Source organism: Lissotriton helveticus, chromosome 2_1 (genome assembly GCF_964261635.1).
Source record: "Lissotriton helveticus chromosome 2_1, aLisHel1.1, whole genome shotgun sequence".
NCBI lineage: Eukaryota > Metazoa > Chordata > Amphibia > Caudata > Salamandridae > Lissotriton > Lissotriton helveticus.
Window position 1 is genome coordinate 1,313,684,066 of NC_136059.1, and position 27,925 is coordinate 1,313,711,990.

At 47.6% G+C, this 27,925-nt stretch overlaps 1 protein-coding gene across 5 annotated transcripts in view; it reads right to left on the bottom strand.

Annotated features, from left to right (window-relative positions):
• The window catches only part of LOC144818631 (poly [ADP-ribose] polymerase tankyrase-1), a 682,266-nt gene that overhangs the window by 168,912 nt on the left and 485,429 nt on the right, over window positions 1-27,925 (bottom strand). For all 5 annotated transcript variants that reach the window (XM_078676238.1, XM_078676237.1, XM_078676236.1 and 2 more), the window contains one exon: window positions 23,689-23,923. In XM_078676238.1, the coding sequence (XP_078532364.1) occupies window positions 23,689-23,923 (235 nt within the window). The remainder of the gene's footprint in view (window positions 1-23,688; window positions 23,924-27,925) is intronic.

Consider the following 27,925-nt stretch of genomic DNA (forward strand, 5'->3'; position numbering starts at 1 on the left):
CCTCAAAGAGTTCTCTTTTGAGTTTTGTCAGAACAGGCGTGTTGTTCACGGGAGGTGTTGAGCCTTTTTTGAAAGCAGGAAGTCCTTCCAGGTATCTAGAGTCAGCAACTGCAGGGTGAGACGACTTTTGTGCAGATTTCGATGAGGGATGCAGACAGGATGGTGGGGCTGGTACCAGGTCAGCTGCTTCTTCTCTCCTTTCGTGGAAGTGCAAGACTAGACATTTGCTGTCCCACTTGGTTGAATAGTGATTCCACAGAGGAATCCAAAACTGTGTCTGGATAAAAACATTTTTTTGATTTTCTCTAAATTGTTTAAAATAGTTGTAGGGCCTTGTTTAAGTCCCTTTGCAAAACTGTTTAGAATGTAAAAAGAAGTAAAGTCAGTTAGGCCTTTAGCAATACTTTGGCAGGTTCTTCAAAAGTTCCCAACTGCTTTAAAGGAAAATGCTACTTACCAGTATGCATCTGTTCGTGGCATGTAGAGCTGCAGATTCCTACACTTGCCATCCAGACCTACCTGTGTGCCGTGAGGGGAACGGCCGACGCCCTGGTCAATCCAGCCGTGAGGGGAACGGCCAACATCAGTCTCCCATTGCCGTGAGGGGAACGGCCTGCATAGTACTACATTCCCCAGCAGCCCCGGCCCCCGGCGCTCCTGTGACGCTCACGCAGCGCCCGCTAGCGCTTAACAGCGTGGTGCACCGAGCGGGGAGCGGGGGACGCCATCCAGACCTACCTGTGTGCCGTGAGGGGAACGGCCGACGCCCTGGTCAATCCAGCCGTGAGGGGAACGGCCAACATCAGTCTCCCATTGCCGTGAGGGGAACGGCCAGCATAGTACTACATTCCCCAGCAGCCCCGGCACCTCGACGCTCCTGTGACGCTCACGCAGCGCCCGCTAGCGCTTAACAGCGTGGTGCACCGAGCGGGGAGCGGGGGACGCCATCCAGACCTACCTGTGTGCCGTGAGGGGAACGGCCGACGCCCTGGTCAATCCAGCCGTGAGGGGAACGGCCAACATCAGTCTCCCATTGCCGTGAGGGGAACGGCCAGCATAGTACTACATTCCCCAGCAGCCCCGGCACCTCGGCGCTCCTGTGACGCTCACGCAGCGCCCGCTAGCGCTTAACAGCGTGGTGCACCGAGCGGGGAGCGGGGGACGCCATCCAGACCTACCTGTGTGCCGTGAGGGGAACGGCCGACGCCCTGGTCAATCCAGCCGTTAGGGGAACGGCCAACATCAGTCTCCCATTGCCGTGAGGGGAACGGCCAGCATAGTACTACATTCCCCAGCAGCCCCGGCACCTCAGCGCTCCTGTGACGCTCACGCAGCGCCCGCTAGCGCTTAACAGCGTGGTACACCTCCCGTGTCGCGGGACGCGCGCGGGTGTCGCCGGGCTGAGACCGGGCAGAGGGCGGGCCGTCTAAGGCCGTCCAAGGACGACCAGGGACGGGACGGGCCATACCCCTAACATCATGGGTAAGCGTAAACTTGCTACAGCGGTACCTGGCGAGGTTAAGGCCAAGGTTCCTAAATACACCACTAGCATAATTACCTATTTGACCACCAAAGTGGACGAACTATCCACACAGATTGCTGTCTCAGAACGTGCACTAGGACTGGAAAAGACTCCTGTGGGTTCAAGTGTTACTAACACTACTCTTAACACTACCCCTATTAGTTGCTTACCACTGGAACCGAGGGTCATTATTGAATCATGTAGACCCAATATGGCTCAGTCTCCCACAGTTCTCCCCTTCCCAGAGCTGCCAGTTATAGTCATACCTCCCACATCTGCGGGTCTGGATATTACAGAAAACATGACAAGTCTCCAGCATGGGGATCAGCCTGCCACTTACATTACTGAGGAGGGACTGTCATGTTTATTGGAAAAACTTTTTTCAGGGAGACTCGAATCTGCCCTAATCCAGATTGCGACGGATATAACGGAGACTCTGAAGGATTGTGTTAAAGACCTGTTGAAAAAATGTGATCGCATTAACGATTTTTTAAATAATCAGGTACTTTCACCGCCATCTTTTATACCCACATGCCCCCCAGTCCTACAGGTTTCTACACCTGCTGTAATTGACCCCCCGATTAATACAGCAACAAATTTGCCCGCTGAAAATCCTGTGCACTACAAAGGGAAAGTTGTAAATGGCAGATATACGCCAATTTCTCAACCAGTCACCAATCCAGTTTTTTTGGAAGGGCAACAAGGTGTGCAGGGCGTACGGGCGCGTGGAGTGCCCCCGGTACAATTACCCCCAGATGCAACTCCTTTTGTAGCGGTACTGGTAAATGTGCCTAAACTTACTGATGGGGAAGAAGAACAATATGAAACACTTCTTAACCACACTAAAAAATGGTGCAATGCGAATTGTACAGGTGAAGGTGATATTGCAGATAACATACTTATGAGCAGAAGGGTAAATTGGGTGGGAAAAACTAAGAAATGTGTGGCAGGGGACTGTGTTATAGTAAATTTCAAATCACGCAATGTTACTAGTCGCCTATTTTGGGATTCCTCGCCCTTGGATACTGCGGGCAAGGGTGTGCGTGCCATGCCTTTGGGTTTTTTCTATCCACCTGCAAATATGATAACTGGCGGTGGGTATAGTAGGGCGCAGCATAATAAGAATGTCGGGGCAGAGGGTAGATATATTTCGCCTCCACAAGGGAATGAATGGGTGACAATGAAATCTAGGGGTGGTGGGTCAGATACTCCTGCAAGAAATACGCACGTAGCTGACCTAACCCTGTCAAATAGATTTTCAGTTCTCACAAACCAGGCTGACATGGATGGACTAGAGCCCAATCTGATACACCAAATAAATACGATACCAAATAGCGTGGATAATAATACTAACATTTTATCACCCTGTCTTACACCAACGACTGACGGGGAGGCTCCAATAGAACATGGTAGGGGGAATGTTAAGGTCTTGTCCTGGAATATTGCGGGTTTACGCGTTAAACAGGATGACCCGATTTGGCTACAAATGTTAAAAGAACATGACATAGTTGCCATGCAGGAAACCTGGTCAAGGGAAAATTCTTTTTGGCTGGATGGTTATTCTTCTTTCTTTGTCAAAGCACAGTGTACCCCGGCAGGAAGAGATAAAGGGGGCTTGTTGCTGTTGGTGTCTGTCAACATAGCTGGTAGCGTTAGAGAAATTCCTAGTCACTCGCACTATTTTCAGCTACTAGAAATTCTCCATCCGGACAAAATTAAGACAGTCTTAATAAACTGTTACAATTCAATGCAGGGGGGACCCCCAAATTTTGTTTTAGATAGTTTATCTTTGTTTTTAACTGATTATTTGTCAAAACAAACCACTTTTGTGCAACTCATATTAATGGGTGATTTTAATGTTCATTTGTGTGGGTCATACTGTCAGATCAAAGATCCTAACGGGCCCGATCTTGCGATTATTCCTCATTTTGAGCATAGTTTGAAAGGTTCAGCTATGGAAGAGCTGTTATCAGCCAATGATTTATATGAACCAGGCTTCTCAGATCCAAATGACCGTGTGGTCACTTATAATGCGAGGGGTAGTGAATCAATTATTGATTACATTTTCCTGTCCCCTGGTCTCCTCCGCTATGTGTTGTTTTACAACGCCATCTTAAGCAGTTTTAGTGACCACAACCCGGTGTCTTTGGTTATGGATGGGTCGCTTGGTTTTCTCAAAGGGGCTTTGTTGGCCACCGCTGGGAAGAATGTTAAGAGTGCAGATCAAGGGAGGCGATTGAAATGGTGCAAAGTCTGCCCAGAGGATTTTTTAGGTCGTATCGAAGAAGATATGATAGTAGATTTTGAGATTTGTAGGGACCCAGACATGGGGGGAAAAGAAGTAGTTGCCGCATTTGAGGCTATATGTTCCAGGGTGGAAGAAGAGCTTACACTTAGACCAAAGAAGGGACCTGCCCCAGTTTTTGGCTGGTTTGACCATGCTTGCTCCAAAGCTCATGCTGTATTGATGGCAGCGCTTAAACATTCCCCTAGAAATAAGTCTTTGGTAGCGCAGTTGAGGAAGAAATATGCAGAGGCAATGAAGTCACGTAAAAAAGTCATTAAGGAAGAAGCTTGGGACTCTCTAATGGATTCGGCCACCCTTAAACATAGTTCTAAATTCTGGTCAATAATAAATAACCCTTTATTTGCCCAAACCCGTAATATAGACCTTGAGGCAAATATTCCAGAAGTAGAGTGGCTAAATCATTTTTCTGCAATTTATGGGAGTAATGATTCCTATGAAACATTTCATATCCCTTGTTATTCTGCTACCCAGCCAAATCTAAATTTTAGTGAAACTGAAGTTAAGGTTGCAATAATTGGTTCCGCGATGAATAAAGCTCCAGGACCTGATGGGGTTCCCCTGGATTTATATAAATCAAACCCTGAGATGTGGGCAACGTTCTTAATGTATGTTTTTAACCATGTACTTATAGGGGGTTTTCCAAAAACATGGGCATGCTCAATCATAGTCCCAATTTTTAAAAAAGGGCAAAGAAGTGATCCTAAATGCTATCGCCCTATATCCTTGTTGGACTCTTCTATGAAGATCCTGGGAAAAGTTCTGTTGGCTAAAATTAATAAGTGGACACTAGAAAATGACATTTTGTCCAATGCCCAATATGGATTTCGCTCAGGAAGAGGGACAGAGGACCAATGCTTAAATCTCCATATGATCATCTCAAAATATACAAAGGCTAAAAAGGGGGCAATCTTTGTTGCTTACATGGATTTATCAACAACCTTTGATCTAGTCAATAGAGCAAAGCTGTGGGCCTTGTTGTTAAGTTTGGGATTGGACCCTCCTCTGGTCCATTTTTTAGCTGAACTCCACAAAGATTTAAAGGCTTCCATTAGAATGGATCAGGTAGGACATCGTACAGCATGGTTCAAATCAGGCAGGGGTGTGCGGCAAGGCTGCATCCTTGCCCCCATGCTGTTCACTTTATACATAAATGCTCTGGAAAATAACCTTCTGGCTGTCTCTGCGGATACACCGCGTGCAGGAGACACTCATATTCCGGTGCTTCTGTACGCGGATGATGCCGCATTGATAGCTAGGACACATTTAGGTTTACAGAGACTTTTAAATACATTTAGTGATTTCATGTCCTCTCTTGACCTAGTGGTGAATAATGCTAAATCACACGTAATGGTTTTTGGGACTGCTAAAAATAATATTAAATCTTTTTACTGTAAAGGGGAAGTGATTACCAATGTTAAAGTTTTCACTTACCTAGGTGTAGTTTTTGACTCCAAGGGCAACTGGACCCCGCAAATAACAGCTAAAACTAAAGCAGTGAGGAGCTCTGTAAATGCTATCCTAAGCTTCTCAAGGAGACTTGGGGGGAAACCAAGTGGTGCATTACTAGCTTTGTATAGGGCAAAAACATTAGCTATTGCACGGTATGGAGCAGGTCTGTGGGGTTATGTGAAAACTGAAACTATACAAAAGGAGGTTAACAAGTTTTTTTGTTCGATGTTAGGGCTCCCTCCGTCGACAGCCACTTTCTCAGTCCATCAGGCGCTTGGAGAAGATTACATTACTGACATCCTCGCTATGGCACCTATCCTACTATGGATTAGGGTTTGGACCAATAACAACTTGGGTCTTAATCACAAAATACTGATGGATTGTTTAAAACTTGATAAGTATAAAGATATTGCTTGGCTGTCTTACATCCATAAGTGTTCAGTGGAACTAGGCCGCCCGAGATATTTTCTGCCCCGTTTGGCTTGAAAAAAAGCAGACATAGATTGGGTTAAGCTCAATTTCTTCAAACTCAAGACCCTGGAGAGAGAGGAACATCAATTAATAAAACCCACTGTTAGAGCTCATTTTATGACAATAACATGTATAGCTATTCAACCGTACCTCACTTTAGTTAACATCCCATTTCACAGGTGGCTTCTGGTTAAATTTCGATTTAACCAGATTTATACGGTACTTTGTGATAGTGAAGGTTGGTTTAAGCCCGAGGATGCACCTGTATGTAAATGTGATGACTTTTCCCTGCAAAACAACATGCACTTAATGCTGTTCTGTCCTTTTTATAATGTTCCAAGACAGAAGTATTTGGTACTCTTACTGAAAGAGAAAGCTTTTTTACAGGCAAAACCAGCACTACTGTATTTACAAATGCTCGAATCCCCCTTGGTGATGTTCAGCGTAGCAAATTATCTTGTCGCTGCTGTTAGAATTAGGAAGAGGAATTTACAAGTGTAATATTGGGGTTCGTGATGATTGTTGTTTTGCCTTACCTATTTGTACATGATGATTTTTAATCTTAATAATTTTTTACTGAAATTGTATTGTATGAAATTTTTACATGAATTTTGGAATGGCTTTTAACTGTTTGTAGTATGCTTTTATGATTTTTAACAAAATCGAATAAAGTGGTTTTTGACTTGACTTGACTACACTTTGCATTAGATCGCCACCTGGTGTTGGGCTCGGATGATTGCATGTTGTTGTCTTGGAAGAAGTCTTTGTAGTCACGAGATAGGAGACTCCTCCCTTGGACGATAGTGCTCATGGGCATCGGCTCCATCCTTAGATTGTTTTTCACCATGATAGGAAATGGAGTCAGTAGAACGAAAGAAAGGATGTCCATGCGTGTATATCTAATTAAGATAAAACTGGAACAGATACAGGTCCCGGGGAGGCAGGAGGGCGTGTAGAAATCTGCAGCTTTACATGCCAAGAACAGATGCATACTGGTAAGTAGCATTTTCCATTCGAGGCATATGACCTGCAGATTCTACACTTTGCATCGATTGTGCAGCAGTGTCTCCCCTAGCGGTGGTCACCTGTGTCTATTGCAGTAGTTTGAAAGAGTTTTAAGGACAACTTGGCATACTGCAGCTTGCTGCTTGGCTTGCACATCAACACAATAGTGTTTAGTGAAGGTGTGTGTTGTAGACCATATTGCTGCCTTGCATTTGTCTTGTAGGGGAATGTTTCCTAAGAAAGCCATGGAGGCTCCTAGTTTGCGTGTGGAGTGCACTCTAGGAGGAATTGTTAATGTGCGTTTTGCTTTGTGATAGCATATTTGTATACATTTAACAATGCACATTGCAATTCCAGATTTAGAAATGAGGTTGCCTTTATGTGGTGGAGAGAAAGCTACAAATAGTTGCTTTGTTTTGCGAAAGGACTTGGTCCTATCGATGTAATAGAGAAGAGTTCTTTTGACATCTACTGTGTGTAAAGCTCTCTCTGCTACAGAGTCTGGGTTTTGAAAAAACACTGGTAAATCAACAGATTGGTTTAGATGAAAAGGAGTATTTACTTTAGGAAGGAATTTAGGATTAGTTATTAGAACCACCTTGTTACGGTGTAATTGAAAGGATGGTTCTTGTATAGTGAAAGCTTGAATCTCACTAACTCTTCTAAGAGAGGTAATAGGAATGAGGAAAGCTGTTTTCCATGTAAGACATTGTAATTCACATTTCTGTAAAGGTTCAAAAGGGGGTCCCATGAGCCTTGTAAAAACAATGTTTAGGTTCCACTCTGGAGAGGGTGGTAACCTAGGAGGAATAATTCTTTTTAATCCTTCCATAAAAGCTTTTATTGCTGGTACTCTAAACAACGACATATGTTGTCTGTTTTGTACACATATGGCAATGGCTGCAAGATGTAAACGAATAGATGAATAAGCCAGATTACATCTTTGTAAATGGAGAAGGTAACAGATAATATTTTGGATGGAAGCATCTAAAGGATCAATTTGATTATTATTGCAGTAAATGGCAAATCTTTTCCATTTAGCAGACTAGCAAGCTCTAGTAGTAGGTCTTCTGGCTTCTTTAATGATATTCATACAGTCTGGTGGCAGGTTAAGGTAACCAGACTAAGACTTCAGGAGCCAGATCGCCAGATTCAGTTGACTTGGATCTGTCCCCCTAGTCTCCACCGGAGGACCCGGAAAAGGAGGGGGGGGGGGGGATCTGTGCTTACTGATGGGAAACAGAAAGAACTGACGCAAGCACGCATGGGTGGCGCCAACGTAGTCTCCGTGACGTCATCTCGGCACATACGATGCCAGCGACGGACACCGAGCCGCAGGACGCCACCTACTGACACGCAGGGGTACTGCTAGGCAATACTTGACTAACCCAGTCTGACGCTTGGGGATATTCTAACGTAAGGAATCTATCACAAACGTGTCTCTTTCAGATAATAAGTTGCATGGTCAATAGATCCCCAATTGACCAGGCCTTTAGCACCTCTGTAAGTCCCTAGTAAGTGGTACCCCTGGTACCTAGGGCACTGGTACTAAAGAGGGTCCCTAAGAGCTGCAGCATAGGTTGTGCCCCCCTAAGGGACCCATCACTAAAACCATACAGACTCCTACTGCAGGTTGCATGACAAGGTGCTCTAAAAAGTGAAATCAGGACATGGCAGACAGTCTGTGTGCGATGTCCCCTAACACTGCATGTAATATTTTTAAGTCAACCCTACAGCAGGTCTTAAAACCCTATGGCAGAGTTAATTACATTGTTATGTTAAAAATTTTGTACCGCGCACGTACACCGAAACGGTTTCTTGGCGCTCATAACAGACATAGCGAGCCGGGCAAGGGTATCATACTAAGGCCGCTTTGAAGAGAGAAGTTTTCAAGGTTTTCCTAAATGACTCATAGGTGGGGCAATGGCGGAAGGGAGAAGGGAGGGAATTCCAAAAAGAGGGGCCAAGAAAAGAAAACCGCAATCCGCCATGCTTTTTACGGCGGTTAGATGGAATGCAAAGGAGGTTATCGGCAGATGATCTAAGATTGCGGGTAGGAAGGTATCTCTTTAGTTTGGAGGAGACAAATTCAGGGGCGCGGTTATGCAGAGATTTGAAAACGGTGCATCCAAGTTTGAAGGAGCACCGTTGGGCCACTGGGAGCCAATGAAGGCTCCTCAAAAGAGGGGAGACATGCTGGTGTTTAGGTTGGTGAAACACCAGACGTGCCGCCTGATTCTGGATTAACTGGAGTTTTTGAAGCTGATAAGCCGGAATCCCCACATACAAAAGGTTGGCGAAGTCAACCCTGGAGATGACCAAAGCCAGTATGACTAAAATGAGTGCCTCTCTGGTGAGAAAACAACAGATCTTGCGGATCCTGCGTAGTTGGAAAAAACAGGATGATGTCACAGCCGAGATCTGGGGTTTCATAGATAAATCCTCAGAGATGACCACTCCGAGGCTTTTCACAGTGCTGACCGGACGAGGAGGGGTGCCAAGAGAAAGGGGCCAGTAATTGTCATCCCATGGATTGGTAGGGCCACCCACATTACATGTGAGGACATATCTGCATGAGCAGATATGCCCAGGCTGGCTAGTTCAATTACTGACGGTAAAAGTGAACAGAAAAGCCATCTTAAGGTATGTCCTGGGTACTGGTCAATATGATTTTCCCAGCTACTTAAGGGCTTCACTGAAAACTATGGTGCTTGGTATCAAACACCTTGTATTAATAAACCCAAACTAATTCCAGTGATGGATTTGTTAACATATGCACCCAGGGGGTACACCTTAGAGGTACCCCTTGAAAACCTACCGACCTCTAGTGTGTTGGCTGACTGGTCCTGTTCAGCCTGTCACCACAGACCCGTTTCTGACCCCTGAAGGTGAGAGCCCACGTTTTCTGAGGCCACAACAATGCCTGCTCTGGCAGGCAGTGTTGTCACCTCATCCAAGCAGAATGACTGGTGATCTGCATATCAAGGCAGAAGGCTTCAAAGGCCTCCCCCTGCCTTTGATATGCGACGCTGGCTTCCCCCAGACAGGGGGAATGCCAACCTTGCCCTGGTCTCATCTTGCACCGGGATAGGCAGAAAAGTAGTCTAGTTAGGAGAAGTATTCACCCTCATCCTAGATGCCCCCATAAGGTGGGCTACCTGAAGTTTACACAACTAGGAACATTACACCATCTTGATTTTTGATGGAATTAGGTCCTCTGGGTTAGGGTTATGCCCACTTCCCACAGGAAGTTGTCACATAGAGGGTGTAGGGACGCTAAAGGTAGGTAGCCCATTGGCCGACAGTCCCTGTAACGCCTCTAATTACTTAGTATTTAGGTGGCACCCCTGATGCCAAGAGTGGGCCAAGAAGACTGCTGACCCGAGAACAGAGGAGCACGACTGATTTGGTGCCAGCCTACCTGCTGCACCAGACACTCATGGAGCAACTGACTCGTCCTGCCACTGTGCAGACTCCAAAAAACCTGGAGGGCTGCCAACTCCCTTGGAGTACAGAAACAACCGCCATGCAGCTGCAGGCACTAAAGAAGCAAGGTGTGGTTTAGGGGCCTGCCACCTACCGGGACTACTGACGCTGCAGCTGCCCATGAAGAGGTCCCCTTGCTTCTACAAGTCAGATCTGTCCTCCCTCCAAGTGTGGACACCAGGACCGACCGGAGCTGCACAGTGCTAGTACCTGGGGTACAAGATCCCTTGCAGCAGCCAAGGCTTTTTGTTTCCACTCCGGACACCAACACTGGAGAAAGCCAACCTGCATGTCGAGGGACTTTAGGTACAGTGAGACCCACATAAAGAGCTGTCCTGTTTGCCCACCCTTCTTAAGAACCAAAGGCAAAGAGCGAGTCCCTGACCTCTGCCACCCAACACCTCAAAATGCCTCTACACCCGTGCCCCACAGCTCGAGTCCGAGGGCGGTGACTGTGCCTACGAGGGCCATAACGCACCTCTGCACTCGGACTCCCCAGAATCTCCCGAGTTGACCTGTTGGTGAGGCTTTGGACCTTGCCCTATACTCACCTGAAATCCAGGAGAAGTGTCCCGTAAGCCGCTGACAGGTGTCTGAATGCAATACATGTTTTTGCCCATAGGATAACATAACAGCTCCAGAAATTGCACTTCTTTGTATAATCAATTACTCGAAAAGTACATAACTGATTCAGATGATCTTGGTATCTAAATTCACATAAAAAGAAGTGTTATTTTTTATAAATTGCCATCGGATTTCTTTATTGAGCGGGTATATCACTTACTGCCTTTATGTGTGCAATAAATGCTTAGCACTACCCTCTGATATGCCTAACTGCTAGTCCACACTACCACAAAAGAGAGCATTTGGGGTGTCATTTGTGCCTCTGTGAACCAGTTGTGGTTTGCTTAGACTTTACATAGTGCACCTCTTTTTGGTCCACTATATAAAGAGCCAGCTTCCTGCATCATTCACCCAGGACGCTGTCAACGTCATCTACTGAGTCTTACAAGTATCCTCACTCTGTCACATTCTGTTCAATGCCTACATGTCCCTATTCACCAGCATCGTCTGCACACACAGAATCAACATCATATCCTATGCTGACACCACCCAGCTTATACTCTCCAGCTACGACAAGACACCAAACAGTCAGACTAACTTATCCACCTGCATGACCAAAGCCATCAGATGGATGAGAAGAGTAAGTTACTTACCTTCAGTAGAACTGTATCTGGTAGAGACATATTCTAGTTGTAAATGCCTTACCTTGGAATTATGCACAGGCTTCAGTCTGGATCCAGAGATTTTTTTATTAGAAGTACCCCTGTGCGTCGGTAGGTGGCGTCGGTCGGCTCTGGGCCCGTCGTTGTGCGCACTGGAAATGATGTAGCAGGACCTACATAGACGCCCGGGCACATTGACGTCAGTTCTTAACAAGACTTTCCACACCAGAAGCACAGAGCCATGAAAGACACTGACCACTGGCGGGTCAAAACTAGGGCCCTTTAGGGAAGGCCCAATCCATACAAATCAGTTGGCAGAGTGGGAAAGATGGGTGGGGCAGTAAGGAATCTACAACTAGACTATGTCTCCAGCAGATACATCGCTACCGTAGGTAATTAACTTACTCATCTGATAGTCACTTCTAGTTGTAGATTCCTTACCTTAGAATAGATACCCCAGCAATACTAACCCCAGAGGAGGGTCTGCTAACCAAGATCACACAAGGACATCCAGAAGATCTGAACGGACAAAGTACCCATCCCTCCGGACTTGGCTGTCCAGGCAGTAGTGCCTGGTAAACGTGTGCACAGATGTCCATGTTGCCGCCTGACAGATATCCAGGACTGGGACTCCGTGCGCGTAAACAGTGGTTGCCGCTGTTGCTCTAGTAGAGTGAGTACATAACCCCACAGGAGGTTCCTTCTTTGCCGATGCGTAGCACAATTTATTGCAGAGGACAAGCCATCGGGAGTTGGTCTTTTTCTGCACTACCCAATCTTTCTTGGCACCCACATAGCCAATAAAGAGTTGATCATCCACCCGGAAGTCTTTTGTATGATCAAGTTTGAAAGGAAACACAAGTTTTGGGTCCAAATGGTGGATTCTCTCCTCTTCCGTGGAGGGATGAAGGGGTGGATAATTGATTATCCCACATGAAAGAGCAGGACCACTTTAGGGAGAATCTAAGCTTTTGTTTGAATCACTACTTTATCTGGATGAACAGACCGATAGGGAGGCTTAGATGATAGTAGAGCCTGGAAGGATACGTTACTTACCTGTAGTCCTAGTTCTCTTCCAGGGGTATACTCATCAAAGTCATAAGCAGTGAATTATCCCTGCCCATGTGCGGGACCCCGGAGCTGATCCATCCATCCATCCATCCATCCATCCATCCATACATATATAGCTATATATAGCTATATATATATATACACACATACACAGACACATATGTACATATATATACAGGTCTATGTCCATAAATTAAAGTTTAGAAACTTTCAACCCACTAACATATATGTAACTATGCAGCCCCATCAAAGAATTCAAACTAAAAAAGGGACAAACAGCCAGAAAACAATCCAGCAATACTTGAATAGAAATAAGACCACTTGTAATGGAGACCATACACCCAAATGGCTTTATACAAGAATATTTTATTTTCCAGAAAAAGGAAAAAGAAACAAGTAATTGCAGGCAGTTTGGCCCATAGGCTGCATAGGAATAACTGTCCTAAGACAGAAACAACAACTGGCACCTCGCCTTTAAGACTTGCAAGAACCTAGGCACTTTGCCTTTAAGAACCTCAGAGAGCACTCTGCTCCCAGCATGCACCACTGGTGACAGTTAGGTCAGTTCCTTTTGTAAAGGCATATAAAAGAACTTGAAAACCTGTACAAACATTGCTCGTTCGGGGAGGAGGGCGGGGTGCTTATGTTTTTGATGAGTATACCCCTGGAAGAGAACTAGGATTACAGGTAAGTAACTTATCCTTCTCTTCCAGGGGATACTCATCAATAGTCATTAGCAGTGAATAGAATAGCAAGCCCAAACCCCACACTTCGCGGACGAGCAATGTAGCACCAGGAATAAAAGTAACCATGATACAGTAGCTACCAACAATTAACCAAACCGATTCCTCAGAGATGCTGGACCGACTTGAGCATCTGCCTGAGCATCTGAATCCAAGCAGTAATGGCGAGAAAAAGTATGAACAGACCACCATGTAGCTACTTTGCAAATCTCTGCTATGGGAATGTTTGAGGAGAGCCGTAGTAGAGGCCTTTCCTCTGGTTAAATGCGCTTTAGGCCTACCATGAAGAGTTTTATTAGCTAACTGATAGGCCAAAGAAATACAGGAGACTATCCATCTTGAGATGGACCGCTTAGAGGCTGGTTATCCAGTATTAACGGGACGATACTTGACAAATAACCGGTCCGTCTTTCTAATACCTTTAGTCTTGTCCAAATAAAACTTCAACACCCTCTTAAGGTCTAAAGAATGCAAGGCTCTTTCAGGGGGAGTTGAAGGTTTAGGGAAGAAAGTGGGTAAAGTGATTCCCTGATTGATGTGAAAATCTGAGACCACCTTTGGCAGAAAACTAGGATGAGTTCTAAGAACCACCCTATTCGCATGAAACACCGTGTAGGGTTCCTTACTGCACAGAGCTTGCAATTCGCTTACTCTACGAGCGGACGTAATTGCCACCAAGAAGACCACCTTCCAAGATAAGTGCTGTAAGGAAGACTTGTGTATTGGTTCAAAGGGTGATCCCATCAGCTTGGTTAGAACCACACAGAGCTCCCATGGAGAAGGAGCTCGAACTGGTGTATACACCTTTTTTAAGCCTTCCAGAAAATCTTTCACCACTGGCATCTTAAACAAGCATTTGCAATGCAACAGGTCTCGCAGCACATAAGTGAGTGTTGGTGTAGTTATTAATATTGCAACAGAAAGTGGTTTGCGTTGTAAAAGTATTTTTAATATATGCATTTAATACATATATAAAAGGCATTGTTATTTACAATGCCGATAGCTTAAACTTATGTAAATACGAGCCCTATTGTATTGCAAATGTTTGTTATCGAGAACAGGGGTATTCATCTCTCAGGCATGCATAATGGAAAGCGGACCCACTCTAAAACAACAAGTTTAAGCTGTTAGCATTGTAAATGTCAATGTATTTTATTTATGTTTTAAAAACGAAAACAAAACTAAAAGGCATTGTTATTTGCAATGTCAAGATCAGTTGGCACTGTTCATGAGTGACACAGTGTACCAGTACGAGTCGATACTTTTGTTTAGATGCTTCTAGACCAAGCATGGAAAAATGGGCTCTGTAACAACAGTAATTATTAAGGAACTCTTAAAAAGCTACTCTAGAATTTTACTCAACCCCCGGTGCCCACTCAAACCGACGCACTGGCCCTTGCACGCGCTGACTCGTTCCGGTGACCTCCCAACCCACTCTGCGGGGACTGGTCTAGCTCTCATTAGCAAAGAACCTTGTCCATGCTAGCTCTTGCACAAACATTTTATCACTTTAACGCGTGCCTATCGCCTTACTGCTCACGCCTGTACAAATGCTTCTGCAATTTCACTCTTGAAAACCTTCTCGCACGTTCACTGGTGTTGACCCTGTACACTTACTTTTGCACAGTAATTGTTGCACCCACACACTCAAAACCCGTCTAACACAAGCCCGCTGCATTCACTTTGTGCTGACCTTCTGGCATGGTCACTTATGTACTGACCCATTTGCGATTATATTTGCGCATGAATTCTTTCTGTGTTTCTCTTGCCTGTTTATTTGTGCACAGATATTTTTCAGCCAATATTGTAGAGTTCTGGGTGCACATTGACCCTCTTGCACTCTCACTCGTAGTGCACACATCCTTGTGGTAGACCCTCATTCACACTCATTGTGAACACTCGCGCATGCGACCTTCGTGAACTCTCACTGAAGATGTCCTTTGACAAAGTTCAAGGAGCTGGGGAGGAGGCCTCTATCTGGGATGACGACTTGGACTCTGTGAAGTCCCGGACGGCGAAGCTGAAGCTGCAGACACACGGGCCCTCCTACATGGAGTGGAAGGCCCAGGTACAGCGCTAGCCCTGGAGGGCCACAGAGAGGACGCCGGCATTCAAGGCCGTGCCCAAGGGCATGACGAGGCGGCCACGAGCCCGCCCTGGAGCATCACAAGGAAGATGCCAGTGCATGAGGAAGGGGGTGCCCGTCAGCCGCCCAGAGGCCCCAAGAGAGCACCGGTGCATGAGCTGGTGGAAAGAGTGCCTGAGGGGGAGGGAGCAACCCCACCGCGCAACCGCCGAGCACCCACAGAGGCTGAGGACGTATCACTGACGAACACACAGGGCTTCGCCACCCTGGGCCAGGTGCTGGAGTGGCTCCGGCAAGAGCTGGTGAGTTCTGTGCAACCCGAGATATCATAGGATCTGGAGCAACTACTGAGGTGATGAACTACACAAAGCGAGAGGAAGGCAAATGGAAACACTAAGTGCCCAGCTCTCCCGCTTTCCTGACCTCGCTCCGTGCTGAACAGTGTGTCCTAGTAGCAGCTCGCAAAAGTGAAAGCATGGGGGAGTGCGAGAAGACTGCGCGTTCACAGCCCATGCCTCCAAAAGCGCGCGGTCACAGACATTGACTCCAATGTGCTTGTAAGCTCGTGCACCTCTCCTGTCCCACTTCGCTAGCTACCCGGTAACAATAAGTCTCGATTCGCGAGCAGCGCATGGCGCTGCTTCGCTAGGTGAGACCTAAAAAGGAACCTTGAGTAGGTGACTTTCTGTACACTGTGATCTCTGCTAAGTGTACCTTAATAGAGGAGAAATGCAGACCAGACTTATCCAGATACGGTAGAATGACCTGTTCCTGCCCTATAACTGGGTCATGTCCGTTATTCAAACACCAGATGTAGAAACGCTTCCATTTGGAAGCGTAGGAAGTTCTAGTAGAAGGTCTCTTAGCTTCCTTGAGGATGTTCATACAGTCATCTGGTAAGTCTAAATGCCCATATTGCAAGACTTCAGGAGCCAAGCTGTCAACCTGAGAGAAGGAAGGCTGGGATGGAACACACTTCCCCTGGCTCTTGGACAGCAGGTCCGGACAGCAAGGCAACCTCCGGGTACCACCACTGGTGCGGCCACTCCGGAGCTATCAGAATCATCCTGGAGTTGGTCTTGTAGAATTTGGTGATCACTGCTGGAATGAGAGGAAGTGGGGGAAATGCGTAAAGCAAGTTATGAGACCAGCTTATTAGCAGCGCATTCCCGCTTGAACCTGGTTGGTGAAACCTGGATGCATAGACTGAGCATTTGACGTTTGTTGCATCTGCGAACAAGTCTATGTCTGGAAAGCCCCCAACGCCGAAAAATGTCCTGAACAAATTTGTTGTTGAGCACCCAGTTGTGCGCTTCTACGTACTCTCTGCTTAAAAAGTCCTCCTGGATGTTTAGGATGCCCGGAACGTGAACTGCCTTGATGGTTAGATGTCTTGCCAGTAACCATCTCCAAATTGCTTGCGCCTCCTGGGACAGAATTCTGGACCTGGTGCCTCCCTGCTTGTTCAGATAAAACATTGTTGTGGTGTTGTCTGTCTGAATCAAGAGGGAGCTGGATCTCAGAGACGGAACTAAGGATTTGAGAGCCAGCTGGACAGTCCTCAGTTCCAGAAAATGTATATGGTAACCCCTCTCTGTGTCCGACCAACGACCTTGCACCTGAAGGTGATCCATGAGCACCCAGCCCTGAGGGAGGCGTTCGTAACAATAGTTTGCGCTGGAGTCTCTTGGTGAAGGGGAACACCTTTCAGCATATTTGACCTCTTTGTTCACCACCTGATGGATTCCTTGGCCGACAGGGGAAGGATAATCTGCTCCTCCCAGCTCCTCGACGCCTGTGCCCACTGGTCCTCCAGAGCCTGCTGAAGAGGACACATGTGCAACCGGGAATTGGGAACGATGAAGATGCACGAGGCCATGGACCCCAGGAGAGAGGACACTTGTCTGACTGAAGGGTGGAGAGCCTGTAGAAGTTCTTGAGATTTCTTCCTGATAGATGCAAATCTCTCCTCCGAAGGACACACGCTTCCTTCCACTGTGTCCAGAGACAATCCTAGGTAGTGAATGTTCCGAGTAGGGTTGAGAATAATTTTTTTTAAATTGACTCGTAGACCCAGTTTGCTCAGAATGTGGAGGTTGTAGGACAGATGCTACTGAAGTAGAGATGGAGTGGAACGCTTCAGAAGCAAGTCGTCAAGGTACAGGGAAGGTAAGATCTGATGTAGAGCAAGCATCCAAAACTTTTCGTTTCGGATAGATTTGTTTAAGATGCGAAGATCCAGAATAGGCCTGTACTCCACAGAAGGACTTCTTTTCTGGACCAGGAAATATCAAGAGTATATCCCCTGGCATCTCTGATGAACTGGGACATGTTCTATGGCTGTTTTCAGCAGAAGACTGCTTACCTCCTCGTGTAGGATGGGATGACACGAGCCGTGTTCCTTGGGAGGAATCATCAGAGTTGGAGGCTTGAAACGTAGTAGATATTTTTGACAATATTTAACACCCATTTGTCGCTTGTTATATTGTTCCACTCCTCCAGAAAACCAACAATACTTCCCCCTACCGGAGTGGACGACACGTTTAGAGGAAGTATGCTCTCATTGTGTTGCTAGCTGCTTTGTAGTAGAGGTCTGCTGTCTATTGTTGCCTCTTCCCCTTCCTGGTCGTCTTTGCTGGAAATGAGATCTTTGCTGCTGTTGGTGACCTTGCGACTCCTACTGAGATGATTGGCCTTTTTGCTGGTACATTGGAGCGAAAACACCAATGAAAGTCCTTTTTCTCCAGTCCCACAGATTTTACTGTGTCCATTTCTGCCTTCATTTTTAGCCATCTCTTTGTCCGCATGAGGACTGAAGAGGGAAGAACCACTGAATGGTAAGTTAGTGATTTTCTGCTGCACCTCAGGCTTATGGGCAGTTAATCGCAGCCACACCAAACGCCTTGAACAGATTCCATGAGCATATCCGTGGGCAGCTAAATCTGCCGAATCCGTTGAGGCGCTAATAACTTGGTTAGCGACAAGACTTCCTTTTTTGCAAGATTTCCCAAAAATCTTGTTGATCTTCTTTTAGAAGCTTATCTGCAAACCGACCCAGAGAGTCCCATAAGGATCTGTCATATCTCCCCAATAGAGTGATGGCACTGGCGACCTTCATGAAAGAAGCCGATGTGTTGCACATTTTCCTGCCCATGGAATCCATTGCTTTGCTATCTCTATCTGGAGGAGCTGAGGAGGAAGACGTAGATGACGGAGTCTTCCTAGCCGCTGACACAATGTTCGAGTCTGGAGGTGGGCAGAGCAAAGAAATAATGGATCCTGATCAGGGGCCTTATATTTCTTAGCTATCCGTGAAGGCACAGAACCCACCGCTGCAGGTGTTAGAAAAGTGAGTGGCAAGATCATTAATTCCAGGAACCAGAGGAAGCAGCGGTCTGGCTGAGGAACCATAATGCAGGGTTTCGAAGATCACCGAGGTAGAAACAGTAGGACCCAACATAGTTATATTCAAACTTACTCACTCCTCTACATAATACCTCATTGAAGGTGGTGAGATCGTCAACAGACGAAACTCTTGATGGAGGTGTAGAGGTGTAAGTAAGAGTAATCTCTCATGGAGGTCTTAGTAGAAGAAGTAAACCAGGTGCGAGGTCTTCGTGGCCTCCTTTTTGGTGAAGAATGCAAAGACCGAGATCGATCCCTTGAGCGCATATGACGGGATCGCGGAGAACGCGATCTATGCGGGGTTCTTCTTCTGGAAGATTCCACTGTAGGTGACCTAGATCTTCGTGGAGATCGTCGAGGTATTTGTACTGGAGATCTTGACAGACGGGAGAGCCCTCCGGTGAAACCTGGACAATAGGAAGACCAGACGACAAAGATCTGAGGGAGAGTGAGATGCTACAGCAACCTCCTCCGAGGCTACAGCCGGTTCTTTGTCCCTCAACAAATACCTCTCCCTCGACATCGAACCATGGCGATGCCCTGTAGGAGGCAAGGGCTGCACTGTTTGACGTTTTCAAAGGGGACCTCAACGGCAACCGGTCATGACGTAGTGGTGACTTCGAAACTGAAAGCCTTTGACGTCGTGGAGACTTCGACGCTGAAGCACAAGTTACTTACCTTCGGTAACGATATCTGTAAGAAACAGTAGTTAGTATTAGATTCCTTACCTTAGAATATCCCCAGGCGTCAGTTTGGATCCGGAAACTTTCGCATAGCAGTACCCCTGCGCGTCGGTAGGCGTCGTCTGCGGCTCCACGTCCGTCGTCGGCACCGGTATTACATCGCCGGAGTACTTAGACACCGCCCTCGCGCGCGGACGTCAGTTCTTATACACAGCTTTTCCGCGCCAAAAACGCAGAGCCATGATAAAAACCAACACTGGAGCCATGAAACTAGGGCCCTGAAAAGGGATGACCTTAACCCTAGGTATCGGTTCGCAGAACGGGGAGGATGGGTGGGGCGGTAAGGAATCTAATACTAACTACTGTTTCTTACAGATATATCGTTACCGAAGGTAAGTAACTTGTGCATCTGAAAGAAACAGGTTAGTATTAGATACCCCAGCAATACCAACCCCGGTGGTGGGTCTGCGAACCAATAATCACACCAGAAAATCCTGGAGAACGGAACGGCCGAAAAAGCCATCTCTCCAGACTTGGCTGTCCAGGCAGTAGTGTCTTGCGAACGTGTGCAGCGAGGCCCACAAAGCTGCCTGACAGTTGTCCTGCAAGGGGACTCCCCGACCCAGGGCAGTAGTAGCCACCGTGGCCCGAGTGGAATGGGCACGTAGCCCCACAGGGGGCTCCTTTTTAGCCAGTGAATAACAAGCATTGATGCACAAAACGACCCATTGGGAAATAGTCCGTTTGTGCACCCCCGTCCCTTCTTAGCGCCCACGTAACCAACAAAGAGTTGGTCATCAACCCGGAACTGGCGTGTACGATCCAGCTAGTATGAGAGTGCACGTTTTGGGTCCAGACGGTGGAGCCTCTTCCTCTTTCGAGGGATGCGGAGGCGGAAAGAAGGTGGGCAAGGTGATGTACTGTCCGATGTGGAAGGCTGTGACTACCTTGGGCAGGAAAGAGGGTCGCGTCCGCAACACAACTTTGTCCGGAACGACAGAAAGGAAAGCAGGTTGTGAAGAAAGGGCCTGGAGCTCACTCACTCTCCTGGCAGAGGTTATGGCAACCAGGAATGCAGTCTTAAGGGTAAGAAGACTAAGAGGACAAAGGGAGCGCACATCAGATAGTCAGAACAAGTTACAAGTCCCACAGAGGCATCACGAAAGAAACAGGGGGGAACGTATGAGTGATGCCCTTCAAGAACCTATTTACAACTATGTACAACTGGAGACTTGAACAAAGAGGGCTGATCAGGGAGCCTTAAGAAGGCGGAAATGGCAGAGAGGTAGCCCTTGATAGTGCCCAGAGCAGAGCCCTGCTGGGCAAGATAAATAAGAAAGAGGAGAACCTCAGAAAGAGGGGCAGAGAGTGGATCCACAGCCTTTGCTGTGCACCATGCCACAAATTTGTTCCACCTGCAGGCGTATACCGATTTCGTGGAGGGACGCCTGGCTGCCAGAATAACATCACAGACTTCAGGGGGCAAGTCAAATGGCTTCAACTGTCGCCGTTCAATCTCCACGCATGGAGGTGGAGGCTGGACAGGTTCGGGTGGAGGACCGTCCCCTGCTGCTGCGACAGAAGGTCCTCCTTAAGAGACCCCCGACCGCATCACGCGAGCGTGGGGGGGGGGGGGGCGGAGTCAGAAGAGCGATGTTGCCTCTTCGACTTCTTGTGCCTCTTACCTGAGGACTTGGAGCCCGACGAGTAGTGTCGACTCGCCGAGCTGCGATGACTCCGGTCCTGCGACCGGTCCCTCGACCTCCTTCCGGAGCTCGAGGCGCTTACGGGACCGCGCCTTCCTAGCCTTCGACGTCAAGGCTCGGCAGTCGGGGCACAACTTGTCATCATGGTCGGGCCCCAGGCAATACAGGCACCGGCGATGGGGGTCGGTAACCGACATCAGTCGGTTGCAGTCGGCACAGGGCTTGAACCCGGACATCCCTATCGACTCGAAACGGATCCAAAAAGGATCGAAAAAGCGTAGTCAAAAAGTGACTAAAGGGTACCACTTTCTCCAGACCTGCGCTTGCTGGCGCGGAAAAAAGAAGAACTGATGTCAGCGTGCGAGGGCGGCATCTAAGTACTCCGGCGACGTCATTCCGGCGCCAACGACAGACACAGAGCGGCAGACTCCTACCGACGAGCAGGGTTACTGCTACGCAAAAATTTGCGGATCCAGACTGACGCCTGGGGATATTCTAAGGTAAGGAATCTAATACTAACCTGTTCCTTTCAGATGATCTGCGACCACCGCCATCACTTTCTTGAACACCTGAGGGGCACTGGTAAGGCCAAAGGGGAGCACGGTGAACTGTAAGTAACGTCTTTGGGAAGGCAGGAAGGACGGTGATATGGAAATAAGTGTCCTGTAATTCAAACGCTGCCATCCAGTCGCTTGGTTCTAGGGCAGAGGGGGCCTGGGTCAAAGTGAGCATTTTGAACTTCTCCTTCTGAAGGAAGAAGTTGAGCGTCTGAAGGTCTGACATACGGTCGTAGGAGGGTGGCATGGAGGAAGGTGTTGTTTCGAAGGGGAGGGAGTAGCCCCTTCGGACTATCTGCAGAACTCACCTGTCCGACATGGACTGCCAGCGGAGGAGGGCATGGTGAATCCTGCCTCGGACTAGCCAATGATGGGCCAGAAAAGTCAGACTAGGAAGGTTTGGAGGCAATGACAGAGGGGGAAAGGGTGGGCTGGCTTGATCTCTGGCTCCCTGACCCGCGAAGACGCTGGGTCCCATGTTCGCGGCCATGCAGAGGCTGGACAGCTTGCATGATTCAGTGGCTGGGCTAACAGTGGCTGTGACCACAAAAGGCAGACTGAGGGGGGCTGGTTGGATCCATGAAGCCCAAGCATCTGGCCGTAGCCCGCGATTCCTTGAAGCACTCAAGCGCCAAACTGGTCTTCTCACCAAAAAGGCGAGTGCCATCAAAGGGCATGTCCATCTGACTAGATTGGACATTCCCTGAAAAGCCAGAAGTCCTCAACCAGGTGTAGTGTTGTTATGCTACTTAAGAGGCAACAGTTCTGCCCAGTGAGTCAGTGGTGTCCAGTCCAAACGAATGGTGAATTTCGCTGCATCTCTCCCATCCCCAACTGCCTGGGAGAGAACGGTCCAGTCCTCCTCTGGGCACTGAGACAGGGTCTGCACAACCATATCCCAGATGGTATGGTACTATCGGCCCAAGAGGCAAGCAGTATTTACTGACCGCAATGCCAAGCTAGAGAAAGAAAACATCATCTTCTCAAGATGGGACAGCTTCTTGCATTCCTTATAGGGGGAAACAGAAGGGAATGCACCTTTGGAAGATAAGGCTTGGACAAGCAAGCTCCCAGGGGAAGATGTTGTGTAAGGAATGCTGGGTCACCTGGAGCGGGCGATGCCAGCAGGCGATTGTCCTGTCCACAGGAGCCCCTTTTTTGGACCTGGGCCAAGTGAGGGCTTCATTAAAATGCAAAAGAGGTTCCGAGGTAGAAGTCGCAGGCTGCAGCAACTCTGTCAGGAGGTTAGTTCTGTCTGCCACCGAAGGAAGCACGAGGACCAGGACCATGGCTGCCCTTCTCACCACCATTAAGTAGGCCCCCCTCCTCCGTAGTCACGGTAGGGGGAGAAAGCAAGCCAGTGTCAGCTGAAGTGCCCAACACACTCGTCTCACCTAGGACCATCCACCAGCCCATGGGGTCTTCAAGAAGGTCTGTTAAAGAATCCAGCTGCGCCTCCCAGTCCTCACCACCTACCGGTACAAAATCAACATCGGGGACGAACACAGGGACAAAAGTCCCTTCCGGCATTGGAATCAACGGCGATCGACACCGGTTAGGCTCTGTGTCAGGGACGAGGATTGTGTCAACGCCGACCAGGGGCACAGTCGTCGTTGGGAGGGTTGCCGCCGGATCAACGTCAGGGAAGAGCGAGGTGGAACGCTAGAGAGCTACTATTAGGAAAAAGGTTTTTTAGATACGGTCTATAGCCTGGAAGATATCCTCAAGGTGAGCAATCTGAAGACATATCCATCATTAGAGTTTGAATACATTTAAGCAATTGTGTCTGCATTTATTTTGCTGAACAATACTAAGCAACGTTCTAAGTGTTAGAATGTCATGGTTATTTATTTTTGACATTGTTAACCCGCACAGTTTATCCACTAGGCTTATGATTCTTTAAATCCTTGATTTTTCAAGTAGCTTTGTTTTCACTCTTCAAATGTATCCAAACATAACATAAATCTTACCTTCTTCTTTTCTTTCTGTTCCAGCTGCTCCATCGCCAGCATTTGATGCACCACCCACGGCTAGTTCAGCAAGGGGACCAGTTAGGTTATCTATACTGCTGGCAGCAGACAAACAGGAAGGTGTCGATACCGGAGATATTAATGAGGCACTGACTACTGTAGCCTGAGGTTTCAAACAGGTGGGTAATGCATCTGGTGGCATGGCATCTATCAGCAAAGCTCTGATATCATCTGCCTAAAGAACAAGAACACAATCACAGATTTTTTTTTCTTAAATGTATTACTTGTAAATGCAAAATTGTTAAAAATGCTGTTAAACAGTATTTTATCGTTTTAGCTGTTTAACAAATCAGTAAATAAATTGTTTAATGCAATTCCTTTCCTCATGTCAATGTATAGTACTTTAATAGCCAACTAACAAGTCCAGGAACCTCAGACATAGGTCTTTACAAATCAGGCAGCTAATACTTTTCGTTTAGGAGTGCAATCTTGGTGAAACAAACCGGCAATAAACCACCACAATATATTTTTGGACTAAAATATTATGAGGATATGTACTTTGGCTGATCTTTTTCCATGTGCATACTAAATTACAGATGAAATATTGTTGCAGATCTTTACAAGCAAGTATACATAGATTTATTTTTAACTAGCCAAGTTTGCGGAGTTTTTATGTTTAGCTTCACCATTGCCTGTGTTGATTAGCCTACGCTTTGTAGTTGCCACTTGTGTGCCAGAAAGTACACTCTGTATGATGTGTAACATTTAATAGCCGATTACAAATTCTAACTAACCTCCTCACATAAGATTTAACAACAAGGGGTGGTGATGGACAGAGTTTCTGAATTAAGCAGAATACTCTCACCCAGTCAAGAGATCAGGGCTAGATCCAACACCGTTTTTTAGCTCACTGCACCATCCCAGTTCAGAACCTGGCTATATGCAAATTAGTCTGTTCCTGTCCCAGTGCATGATGGGAACAGGGCAAACCAAACTACCAAGCCAATTCTTACACAGGGAAGGAAACAAGCTTCCGGGGACCGGTTTCTGGCATTTCAGCCGTCGTCGGCCCGGCTTGCTTGAATCCTGATGGTGCAATGAGCAAGGGACTCACATCTGAGTATACCCTTCCACGCTTAGGGTGGACAAAATATTTAACAACAAGGGGTGGTGATGGACAGAGTTTCTGAATTAAGCAGAATACTCTCACCCAGTCAAGAGACCACGGCTAGATCCAACACCGTTTTTTAGCTGATCTTTGGACTGGGTAAGAGTGGTCTGCTTAATTCAGACACTCTGTTCATCACCACCCCCTTTTCTGAATCCTCCTCACATAAGAGGCACTCTGCCCTGGATGCTAGCAGAGGTCTAAATGATACAAACGAATAGTTTTACCGGTCGGTGTAGTTTTGCAGCTTGAAGATCTTTCTGGAGTCACTAAGCTGGGCATTATTCCGCGGTCTAGTGGTTAGGTCCGGAATCGTAGTCTTTTCTTTGGTTTTTCGACTTTCCACCTTTTGGTGTCCTTCCTGTGACGTCGGCATGCTTCCTGCGGAAGCTCCCACCCTTGGGCGCCATCTTCGGATTCTTTTTTCCCCGTTTGTGTTCTGTTTCCGAATTGTATGGCAATGTTTCAATATTTAGTTTTACCGCTTTTTCCTTCAAAAGTCTGTTTAAGTCTTTTTCCTGTTTTTACCACCTCTTTCTCCAGCCTCATCTTTCTGGTGGAGGTGGGTGGGTTCGCTAGTGAATCCAGAAAGATGTTCAAGCTGCAAAACTACATCGACAGGTAAGAAACTATTCGTTTTGCAGCGTGAATCTTTGTGGATTCACTATGCTGTGCATTGACTTTGTAGCGGTTTGTTATCATTGTTGCGGCTGGGTGGAAGATGAGCCTTGATTTTTGAATATGTGTTGAAGCACCTTCTGTCCTACTTGTGCTTCTTTGTTCATTTGTATGTCCACACAGTAGTGTTTTGTGAACGTGTGCACTGATGCCCATGTTGTCGCCAGGCGTATGTCCTGATTGGGAGCGTTAGCCATGGGAGTGTTAGCCAGGCTATTGTTGCTCCCTTTTTCCTGGTTGAATGGGCCCGTGGACCCTCTGCTAGTTCTTGCCCAGCTTGTTTGTGGCAGAATTGTATTGCTTGTGCGATCCATCGTGCAATTGTCCCCTTAGTAACTGCTTTTCCCATGAAACTAAGCAAATGACCCAAAAAATTGTTTTGTTTTTCTGTGATCCTTAGTTCGCTCTATGTAGTGCATGACTGCACGTCTGGCGTCTAAAGTGTGCAGTGCTTTTTCTGCGTGTTGTCGTTGGTTTCTGGAAGAAACTAGGTATTTGAATAGTTTGGTTGATGTGGAACTTAGACACCACCTTTGGCATAAAGTGTGGGTCCGTTCTCATCACCACCCTATCGTTGCGAATTTGTATGTAGGGTTCTTGTTACGTTAACGCCTGCAGCTCGCTCACCCTGCGCAGCGAGGTGATTGCCACCAGGAAAGCTGTTTTCAAAGTTAGCATTTGTAGGGAGCCCTTATGGATCGGTTCAAAGGGCGCTTTCATGAGTTCCGTCAGTACTAGATTGAGGTTCCACGCTGGTGCTGGTAACCTCTTTGGCGGTGCGATCCTCTTTGCACCTTCCAAGAATCTTTTTACAATTTGTGAAGTAAAGAAGCTTTTGCCTGTCTCTCCTCTAGTGTAAGCGACTATGGCTGTCAGGTGTACCCTTAGCGAGGATGAGCTCAGATTAGCCTCGGGCAGGTGCGTGAGGTATTAAAGCACTGTTGAGTCTCTTGTCATCTTGTTGTGCAGTTTTTCCTTTCTGCACCATAGTGTGAACCTCTTCCATTTGGCCGCGTAGCACTTCCGCGTGCTAGGTTTTCTTGCCTCTCGAAGTACCTTCAGGGTGCTCTCAGGTAATTTAAGGTGTGCGAACTCTATGTCCTCAGGAGCCAGGCTGCCAGGCTGAGGCTTTTCGGCTCTGGATGCAACACCTCTCCATTTTGCATGGAGAGTAGGTCTTTCCTTCTCCCAAATCTGTGTGGTGCACTCTGTGTCATCTCCATAATCTGCATGTACCAGGTCTGTCTGGCCCACTGTGGTGCGACCAGTATCAGGGTCATGTTGCTCGTTCTGCACTTGCTGAGTACCTTGTGTATCAGGGGGATTGGCAGAAAAGCGTAAGCAAATGTCTTTGACCAGCTTATCCATAGGGCATTCCCCAGTAACCCTTCCCCTGGTTGCCTGGATGCGAAGTGCTGGCATTTTGCATTCTGGCGTGTTGCAAACAGGTCTATCGATGGTGTTCCCCACCTGTCGAACAGTCTCTTTGTCTCTTGGGCATTGAGCTCCCATACGTGGGAAGCCGATGTCGGTCTGCTGAGCCAGTCCGCTTCCACGTTGTCCTTCCCTGGCAGATGAATCGGCAGTACATCTATTTTTAGTGGGATGGTCCATCTCCATATTTCCTGCGCTAGTTCTGACAGTGGGGCCGATTGTGTTCCTACCTGCTTGTTTATGTAGAACAACCCTGTTGTGTTGTCTGTCTAGATCAACACTGTTTGGTTGTGCAGCTTCGTCTGGAATGCCTTTAGTGCAAGGAAAACGGTCTATAGCTCCAGGTAATTGATGTGTTTGACCACATCCGCTGGTGTCCACAGACCCCTCACTGAGTTTTTAGGTCGAGCCTTGGAGAAAGCATGCGAAGCATGGTTTGTCCTGCTCGACAACTATTGTCAGCCGTCTCCTGGGAATCTGAGACAGGGGCCGGGCACGAGCGTCGACTTAACCTCGTGGGCACGCACGCCCAGGCCGGCGCCGTGCCCGTCCCCTGCCCCGCAAACACACACACACGCAGGCACGCACACGGACACACACACGCAGGCAGGCATACACACACACAGGCAGGCAGGCACGCACACACACAGGCAGGCAGGCACCCACATACACACACACACACACGCACCCCCCTCCCCCACCACCAGCACCACCACCACTACTCACGGGCTCACGCGTGCACAAACAGATGCACACAGACACACATATCCCCCCCTCCACTCACCGTGCTCTTTTGTCGCGTCGCCTCGCTGCGCTCCTTTTCTCTGGCGCATCTCCACACGCGGGGCACTTCTCTGGATTTTCACGCTACCGCGGGGCACTTCTCTGGATTTTCACGCTACCGCGGGGCTCTCCCTCCATGATGGGAGCCCCGCATCAACGAGCAACACCGGCCTC